At 37.4% G+C, this 11508-nt stretch overlaps 1 protein-coding gene across 1 annotated transcript in view; it reads left to right on the top strand.

Annotated features, from left to right (window-relative positions):
* The first annotated feature begins 337 nt into the window (after nt 1-337).
* Nucleotides 338-11508, top strand: part of LOC129278136 (dopamine beta-hydroxylase-like) — a 53274-nt gene continuing 42103 nt past the window's right edge. The window contains exon 1 of the mRNA XM_064110611.1: nt 338-739. Within this exon, the coding sequence (XP_063966681.1) occupies nt 338-739 (402 nt within the window). The remainder of the gene's footprint in view (nt 740-11508) is intronic.

Here is an 11508-nt window from a genome sequence, read left to right as displayed (position 1 = left end):
TTAAACAACGTTATTTTGATGGTATTCTCCCTTAAGAGAGCGAACAGATTGCTTGAAATGCTGACTGAGTCAAGGCACAAGGGACAGATTATTAACTCGAGCGAGCGCACCAACAAGCAATCGTCCAAAACGTGAAGTCTGACTATTAATGAAGACCGAATAGTGTTTTATTCATCTAGCTGACGATAATCCATCCAATATTCCATCAAAAATGAATTTTTCATAGCAATTGTTGTTTGATTGAAAGTTTAGTGCGCAGGTAACGATTTTAATCCCCAGTACATACACGAAAGGGGGAAAAAATCAAGATAATTATTGCTTCTGATTTGGAAGGAAAATGAACAAGAAATGCATAGTGATTGCAACGCACATTCTTCTCTTCCTACGATGTTTAACCTTCGTCAAGACACTCCCTATCCTATCTGAGGAACCTGATTATGACACCGTCCACGACTACCATTACGAGACGAGCTTCGTGACACCTGATGACGACATCGACGAACTCGCCCATCTAAGATGGTCCGTCAATTATACGACGTCGTTGCTACGTTACATGCTCAGCGTACCGTTGTTCGACGATGACACTGCAGATGATACAAAAAGCAAGGGTGACAATTTTCCCGCCCTTTCTCATGCGGGTCGTGAATGGTTGGCTGTGGGAATGTCACCCTACGGTGCATCTACTGATGCTGATATGGTGACGTTTATTAAGGGATCCAATGACGTAATTACTATTTTGGTAAGTCGTCCCCACGATATATTGTCTAAAAGTTTCTTTTCTGAATAATTTACATAATAGGTTCGTGTATCATTTAGAAAATGTTGCGATATTTTGTATGAAAACTTTATATGTAATTGGTATGCTTGTACAATTGATCACCATCTATCTATCTAACCTATCAGTAGATTGAAATATTCCGGTAAAACTGGTCATTAACATGCACTACCGTCGTACTCCTCACAATTATCATCAGCATAACAAATATCTTCACCACTCTCATGACATAACAACCCGGGTACCAACCCCATGCAACAGTGATACGACATTTGCTCCTTAGAAGTTAGCTCCGGGCTGTAGGGTTAGGGTTGCAATAGGGTTAGGTTGAGAGTAGAAAACAGCTAGTGTTAAACACAGGGTTGAAGTTGAAGTCATTCGATTAATAATAATATTTAGAGCGAAGCCAGAGCAATATCATGGAACCATTGCCAAACAAAACCTCCACCACCACCAGCAGCATCAACAAAATATTTTCTACAATTATACACCCACCGCCACTACCACCCACCAATATCACCATCACACCAATAACACCATCACAACAATGCTACCATCACAACAATAACACCATCATACCAATAACACTATCACACCAATACCACCATCACACCAATAACACCATCACACCAATGCCACCATCACACAAATAACACCATCACACCATCATACCAATACCACCATCATACCAATAACACCATCACACCAATAACACCATCACACCAATAACACCATCACACCAATACCACCATCACACAAATACCACCATCATACCAATACCACCATCACACCAATACCACCATCACAACAATGCTACCATCACAACAATGCTACCATCACAACAATAACACCATCATACCAATAACACTATCACACCAATACCACCATCACACCAATAACACCATCACACCAATACCACCATCACACCAATAACACCATCACACCAATGCCATCATCACACAAATAACACCATCACACCATCATACCAATACCACCATCATACCAATAACACCATCACACCAATAACACCATCACACCAATAACACCATCACACCAATACCACTATCACACAAATACCACCATCATACCAATACCACCATCACACCAATACCACCATCACAACAATGCTACCATCACAACAATAACACCATCATACCAATAACACTATCACACCAATACCACCATCACACCAATAACACCATCACACCAATGCCACCATCACACAAATAACACCATCACACCATCATACCAATACCATCATCATACCAATAACACCATCACACCAATAACACCATCACACCAATACCACCATCACACAAATACCACCATCATACCAATACCACCATCACACCAATACCACCATCACACCAATAACACCATCACACCAATACCACCATCACACCAATAACACCATCACACAAATAACACCATCATACCAATACCACCATCACACCAATAACACCATCACACCAATGCAACCATCACACCAATACCACCATCACACCAATAACACCATCACACCAATAACACCATCACACCAATAACACCATCACACCAATACCACCATCACACCAATGCAACCATCACACCAATAACACCATCACACCAATACCACCATCATACCAATACCACTATCACACCAATAACACCAACACACCAAAGCCACCATCACACCATTACCACCATCACACCAATACCACCGTCACACCAATTCACAATCACACCAATACCACCATCACACCAATACCACCATCACACCATTACCACCATCACACCAATACCACCAGCACACAAATACCACCATCACACCAATACCACCAGCACACCAATACCACCATCACACCAATACCACCATCACACCAATACCACCATCATACCAATACCACCATCACACCAATACCACCATCACACCAATACCACCAACACACCAATGCAACCATCACACCAATAACACCATCATACCAATACCACCATCACACCAATACCACCATCACACCAATACCACCATCACACCAATACCACCATCACACCAATACCACCATCACACCAATACCACCATCACACCAATGCCACCATCACACAAATAACACCATCACCACCATCATACCAATACCACCATCATACCAATAACACCATCACACCAATAACACCATCACACCAATAACACCATCACACCAATACCACCATCACACAAATACCACCATCATACCAATACCACCATCACACCAATACCACCATCACACCAATACCACCATCACACCAATACCACCATCACACCAATACCACCATCACACCAATACCACCATCACACCAATAACACCATCACACAAATAACACCATCATACCAATACCACCATCACACCAATGCAACCATCACACCAATACCACCATCACACCAATAACACCATCACACCAATAACACCATCACACCAATAACACCATCACACCAATACCACCATCACACCAATGCAACCATCACACCAATAACACCATCACACCAATACCACCATCATACCAATACCACTATCACACCAATAACACCAACACACCAAAGCCACCATCACACCATTACCACCATCACACCAATACCACCATCACACCAATACCACCAACACACCAATGCAACATCACACCAATAACACCATCATACCAATACCACCATCACACCAATACCACCATCACACCAATACCACCATCACACCAATACCACCATCACACCAATACCACCATCACACCAATACCACCATCACACCAATACCACCATCACACCAATACCACCATCACACCAATACCACCATCACACCAATAACACCATCATACCAATAACACCATCACACCAATACCACCATCACACCAATACCACCATCACACCAATACCACCATCACACCAATACCACCATCACACCAATAACACCATCACACAAATAACACCATCATACCAATACCACCATCACACCAATAACACCATCACACCAATACCACCATCACACCAATTCACAATCACACCAATACCACCATCACACCATTACCACCATCACACCAATAAGACCAACACACCAAAGCCACCATCACACCATTACCACCATCACACCAATACCACCATCACACCAATTCACAATCACACCAATACCACCATCACACCATTACCACCATCACACCAATAACACCAACACACCAAAGCCACTATCACTCCTACCAAGGAGTTTTAATATATGGAGAACCATCCAACACTTTCCCTTTATAGCCACTTTGATGCAGCAATGATAAAATATGTTGCACATGATTGCGTTTTATTGCATACTTCTTGCAGATTGTAGACAGCCGATTCCTGCCTAACTACAGACTTACAGGCGAATTGCAAAACAAAGCATGCTTTTGTAATTTCTTTACGCTGCCTCTAGTCTGATAACATGAACAGACACATTGCTCACTTTTACAGGGGACAGCAAATTAAATGTTGCAATATTTCGTGAAATATTTTAATTTACTCGACTGGCCGCATTTGGTCGCAGTTTTGACACATAGCATCACAAATTGATACATTCCAACAAACTAGTCATAATATTTTTATAGTGTGGAAGTGATTGGGATTTTGTAAAATGTTGATTTTAAAAATGTCAAAAAATTATTCGGTTTTATCACATTTTAAAACGGTTATCATTCAATATTTCGCCCAATTTAAGGACACAATACGCATTTGATATATATTTCGTCATGTGTTCAAATAAAAAAATGGAGATATCCCAGTTTTGTTTCCAGCACAAATAATTTTTCAGTTTTCCCATGAAACTGGCGGCATCACAGGTCGCCATCAAAGGCTACATTGCACCTGTGTATTCGTTTGTACTTCTTTAGAAATTTGTATCGTTGTCCCTCCATGATCCTACTGAGGACTTGAGAGACTGACCATTATAACTTTTTACACCATGCTTTACACACGATTCAATAAAAACCGACCTCAAAACCATAACCAATTTCATCATTACCGCCCAAGTAATTCCCCTCATCACGGACGAAAGATAACAGCCAGACAGCCACTCAGACAATTTAATTGCAAACATGATCTAGATATTTTCATCGACATGTCCATTGACAAAGATCATGTAATCAACCTTTCCGTAATTACAACTTCACAGAGTCATTAATTGTTGACGTAATTGCTTCATAAAATTAATTTGTTTTTATCTTGTTAAACCGGGGCGGTGTATATGTATAGTGTGATGACTAAAAACCACCGCTTTCCATTAAATTAGAAATCAATTTTGTGTAACAAGGTTTTCGGACATTGTATCGTGTTGACTGCATTAAAAAAATACAATAGATGTTGTCACCAGGGGCGTTGCTAGGCCTTTTCAGCGGGAGAGGGGTGCAGTGGGGGTGGGGGCCCTTGATAACCGATAGATATTGGTCCCGATTACCCAATGAGGGAAGCATATTGTCAAGTATAAGGTTAAAAAAATAATCAGCAATTACTTTAGAATGGGCAAAATTTCAATTACACTGTATAAATAACAATGCCCATTGTTGGTTGGACACATCATGGAGCATTTTTACCCAAAATTTTTTAAAGTGTATATTAATTATATATATATGAACTACTTAAAATCCCCTTTTCATGACAGTTTATAAAATAAAAAAGTCGGCTCCCGATTTGCGCTCGCATTAATTGTTAAAAATATATTAACCCATGCATGGATCCTATTCATAATTACAAAAATGCTTAGAATGTCCAGTTTTCAGGCCATAATATCAAAAAATTTCGCACTCTCTTTAGGCTTATTAGATTAATAAATAAGATGATAACATTTCCATAAATTCCTAATACCGTGATTAACTTGTCCCTATTTTCAGAATGGAATATTGACAAGTTTCCTCTTGTGCTTAGAAAGAGGAATCGAAAGACAGTCATCATTTTCATATGATTACAATATGTCCTTAGAATGTTGCGGTCCTATATAGGTCAGAATAATAACAATAATTATGTAACAATACGCGTTGTTTAGTTATGTTACTTATTCTGTTCATGATTACAAAAAGTGCTTAGATTACCCATTTTTAGGTGAAATTTCGAAAAAAATTTAGCTCGCGCTTCGCGCTCGCACCATCTAAATAAGGCAAATGAGATTATTATATATTTATGTTGTTTCATCAGAATAAAGCTAAGAAGTGACTGTTAGGAGTTAGGACTACCCCTTCAAAGAAACAAACACAAATCAACTTTGAGCGGCTGGTCGGGGAAAATATAGGTAAAAATATTTTTCGCCCCCCCCCCTTGGCGAAAGCTGGATCCGCCCCTGCACCAGTCATATAAAGTGAGTGTGAAGAGCGATTTAAAAATCTTTTTCTATTTCCACCTCAAAACTGGATGTTCTAGGCCTATATACGCACTAACAAAAATGATGCGAGCGTAAAAAGCTAACTGAAATTTTTGATATTCCGACCTGAAAAACTGGACAGTTTAAGCACTTATTTAATAAAGAACAAGATGTGTGTCTCAATAAACCATTTTTTTTAATTCTCCGAATAATTATCTTTTAATTTCCGACATGAAAAATAATATTCTAAACAATTTTATTCTAAACGTAGGGATATGTCCAGTGGCATAACAGGTGGGGGGAGGCTGCCCCCCCCCCCCCCCGGCGGGTTTCACCGGGGAAATAGAAAAACCGGGAAAAAGAGAAAAGGGAGGAGAAAGAAAGGGAAAGAGGAAATGAGGAAAATGAACGAAAGAAGAACATGTGAAAAATATAAAATCATTCCAAAATTGGCCTCCTGATACATATTAGTAAGAAAGGGAAATAAATTAAAAATGACAAATTAGCTAACAAAAGCGAGAAATTGAGGTAGAATGAAATGAGCCAAGAGCTAATTTGGATAACGAAGAAAAGGGACAAACAAAGAATTTAATAACACGACCGGGCTGCCGAGGATTGAAATCAAGGAGCGGTCAGAAAGCCTGGACTGCAAATAACCAGTGGCGTACCGTGGGTCACGGTATTGGGGGGCACCAGCAAAAGTTTTGAGTCAATTAGTGAGCGCGCGAAGCGCGCTCAGTTGTCAGGTATACTGACCTAATTATAGAGACATTTTAAGGACAGTGCCATTAAACAGATGTGTATCTCACTGATCAAATAATGCAAGCTGAAATTTTTGATATTCAGACCTTAAGGACGTTCCACAGTTAAAATGAAGTCCATGTCATTTTCACCAAATTTTGCAGAGAGTTACTTTGGTATCTATGCATTATGAAAATGCAAAAAATAATATAGGTTCATGTGCTTATTTTTTTTCTACGGGTCTCCAAAGTCGCCGGATTTGAATGATATGCAATCTTGCGCAATCAAGAGAATTATGCCTCTCTTAGACCTCACGAATTTTCAAATGAGTTTAAATCATCTTTACTGAGTGGATACCGCATAAAATTTCATCAAATTTTCAAGATATATTACAAAGTGTATACCAAAGTAAGAGAAAGTCTTTTAAGTGGTAAAACTATATCTATTTGGAGTCATCAGCGCCCTCATTTGGCATCACTTTTAAATAATAAAGACCCGGTATTTTTATCATGGTTTCCATGTAGCCTCTTTTCCCCTGGCTGCTATTATTTCAAGCTTTCAGCTTACGATAGCTGGCCTCTGCATTTAAATTCATTTGTTATTGTTTACATGAATATTATGTCTATATATCTACTTAACTACTATACAATTGTCACCTTTGTAACTTGATCAGTATGTATGTTTCATTTTATATCATTGTTATAAATTTGTAATTTTGATTTATTAATAAATGCAGAAATACTGCTTTAAAAAGAATTGTGCAAAAACTCGGAAAAAGCAAATCTTCAAAGACGTGAATATACTAAAAAATTAAAAAAGTATTTTGTAATCTGCACTTTTTTCAAAATCCATGTCATCTTCATCAAATTCATCCAAATTGTAGAGGAATGCATATCGAAGGTGTAGGAAAGTTAAAAATATGGGGTCCATGTGCTCGTTTTTTAACTATGAGTGTCCGAAGTGATGCGAGTTGGCATGAAAATTGCCAAAAATGCGCCCAAAACGTGCAAAAGTCTAATTATGCCGTCTAAAATGCGAATGGTTCCGTAGTTTTGCCCCCGAACATTCAAAATCCATGTCATTTTCATCATAATCTCTAGATTTGTAGAGAAATATATTCTAAAGGCATTAAAATATCAAAAATATGGGGTCCATGTGCTCGTTTTTAGACTGTCAGTGTCCAAAGTGTTGCGAGTTGGCTTGAAAATATTGAAATCCACCTAAAATGCGCCGAAAACGTGCAAAAGTCTAATAATACCGTCTAAAATGTGAATGGTTCCGTTGTTTTGCTCCCTAACATTCAAAATCCATGTCAATTTCATCCTACTCTCTAGATTTGTAGAGAAATATATTCTTAAGGCATTAAAATATTGAAAACATGGGGTCCATGTGCTCGTTTTTAAACTATCAGTGTCTAAACGGTTGCGAGTTGGCTTGAAACAGCCCAAAATGCGCCAAAAACACGCACAAGTCTTATAATACCGTCCGAAATGTATAAAATAAGAATGGTTCCGTAGTTTTGCTCCCAAACATTCAAAATCCATGTCATTTTCATCATACTCTCTAGATTTGTAGAGGAATATATTTTGAATAAGTTAAGATATTTAAACTATGGGGTCCATGTGCTCGTTTACAAATTATCAGTGTCCAAAATATTGCGGGTTGGCTTGAAACAGCCCAAAATGCGCCGAAAACAAGCAAAATAATGTCTGTTAATACTGTATAAAATGCGAATGGTTCCGTAGTCTTGCTGCCAAACATTGAAAATCCATGTCATTTTCATCATACTTTGCACATAGATACTTTAGCATCTGAAAATTCCAAATATACAAAAATTTACATGGGTCCATGTGCTTGATTTTTTGCTATAGAGCTTCAAAGTTAACCCAAAATGAATGATGTTCTTAATAATTGCGCATCCAAAAGAATTTGGCATTTTTAGACCTCACGAGATCACGATAATAATGAGTTTAAAGCTCAATAACTCAATCAAAATCCATGAAGATTTCATCAAATTTTGCAATATGATTAATAATTGTATCCGTAAGATGGATCATTTATTTATTTTGCTTTCAATTGTTTGCTCATTGAAGTCTTACAAAACTCTCAGTTCTTAAAAATTGCGGGAAAGATACTCAACCTCAAAAAATTCAAATTTCAATAACAAACTTGAGAAGTAAAAGAAATGCTGCACTTTAGTCAAAACCCATGTCATTTTAACCAAACTTTGCCAAGTTGTAGAGGAAGGTATACCTTAGAGGGGCAAACATTGAAAAATATGGGTTCATGTGCTTGTTTTCAAACTATCAGCACTCTTATTAGAGCAATTTGCTTCTTAAAACACCCGAAAACGCGCCAAAAGCTTTGTATCTATATATGTGAGGAAAAATTCCGAACCACTTTTCCATTTATTCATCATACTTTGCAGCACAACAGAGAAACTATTTTGAAATTGTAGAGGAATAAATAAAATGGTCCATGGAATAATTCAAGTTTATTAGCTTCATAAAATAACACATCGGATCTGCAGTTAGTGCAGATAAGGAGAAAAATCAGCTCACATAACCTACAGCTGATTAATCACCAGTTCATCCATTGTGACGTCAGCGCGCAGAGTGTAAAATATGCGCAGATCATGATGCGCACAAACATAACTGTGGAACGTCCTTAAAAGGAACATTGTAAGCCAATTTTTGTAATCATGATACGTACCTGTCTCGCTAAACTCGATTTTTGGGTTTTTATTTCCCTATTTCCTCTGTTGTTTAAAATGTTAACTTATTGTATACATATATATATATATATATATATATAATGAGATGAGGCGAGGCCAACTCAACAGATGACGCAGGACACCATTATTTGCTTTAGCTTTCGTCTTTTAATTGAGACTTCGTCAGAAGCGTCTGAAAAATATAAGGAGATACAACATCCAAGTTTGTTTTGCACATCAATGAATTATCACCAAGTTGAATATATTCCATAATGACAAATTAATGAATGAACAGATAAATAAATTAATGAATAATAAATAATTAATTCAATTAAAATAATAATGATATAAATGAAAAAGACATACCTGTAATTACAGACTATTGTGATAGTTAAGTATGACCGTATCCTATCTCGTTCTTTAGGAAAGTGGCAAAAATTACAAAAAGAAAACATTGGTTGCTAGGTGGTGAAAGCGCAAAGCGCATTGGTAATGCGCATAAAATTTATGTCACAATGAGTATGAATATTCATGATATTAGATATCGTAAGCTGGAGGATGATGACGAAAACATTGTTTCTTACAAGCATAGTAATCAAATCTCTATGAAACGATATAAATTTTTGAAATCAAATCGAGTAAAGATTATAAATAAAATTGTTGATAATTCGCGTAATGACCTCGCCTCATCTCATTATGTTTAATATTCACAACTCAACAGCGATTGGTAGAAGTAAACTTATCATCACACTATATATATATATATATATATATATATTACATTTACAATTACATTTGCTCAATTATGTATTTTTATGAATTTGTATATTGTGATTTTTAATTGGAAATAAATGAGTTGAACTTGAACTAAATAAACAATACGAGCGAAGCGCGAGTTGAAATTTTTGTATATATTGACCCCAAACAGGGACATTTTAAGAAAGTATATTTTAGGAATCCATTAAGAGTACACAAATCTCACCATAGTCATTTAATGCGAGTGCCAAGCGCTTGCTGATTTTGTTAGAATTACTTTTAAACACATGAAGCACTTGTAGTCAATGTAATCAAGATTAACATACGCATCTCAAAATTTAGGAAATTCAGACCTGAAGAGGGGCATTCTAAGGCTTGTCTGTAGGATTTCACTAAGACCATACGTATTTCACTGAACAAATGATGCGAGCGCGAAGCGCGAGCTGAAAATTTTGATATTCAGATCAGAAAAAGGGACATTTTTAAGGACTGATATTAGGAATTCATGAAGAGCAGACATATCTCACCAACCCACTAATGCGAACGTAAGCACGGGCAGGAAATGATTTATATTAAGACCTTAAAATTGGGCAATCACTTTAAGTGGTCATGAAAAAAGAAGCAAATGTCACTACATAGAACAATAATAACTCGAAGTGCGAGGAAATATATTTAGTGTGTATCGACTATGAAACGGGGGGTTTTCGTACAACGGGATGATATATCTCGTTAAACAGACAATGCGAGCACCAGGAACAATGAAGACATAGGCCCTGAGCAAATTATGTTTCATAAAGTTATGAAAAAGATGTTTCTTGTGTAATATAACATAACATAATTATAATATAACATTATAATGAACAATAATTTCTTCTTTCCCACTACGTTTTTCTTCCTTTCTCCTTCTTTTTCTCCTTTTCCCCGTTTTTTTTGGCCAGCCGATGGGGGGAGGGGGTGGGCACGTGCCCTCCCATGCCCTCCCGTAGTTACGCCACTGCATATAACATTAAGCTTGCTAAATTCTATGTAATAATGGTCGCAATCAGGACAAAAATGACCGTAGCCAAAGCCTTGAAACATCCTCCTGATATTCGTTATATGCCCTACCTATATAGTTAAAGTTTTACGCTGGCAAGAGTTACCGTCAAAAAGTCTCTTAATGTTTACTTTGGCTAAACCTCCAACATGTCCAAAGCTACCGGGGGCTC

This window comes from Lytechinus pictus, chromosome 15 (genome assembly GCF_037042905.1).
Source record: "Lytechinus pictus isolate F3 Inbred chromosome 15, Lp3.0, whole genome shotgun sequence".
Lineage (NCBI taxonomy): Eukaryota > Metazoa > Echinodermata > Echinoidea > Temnopleuroida > Toxopneustidae > Lytechinus > Lytechinus pictus.
This window is presented reverse-complemented; position numbering and strand designations above follow the sequence as displayed.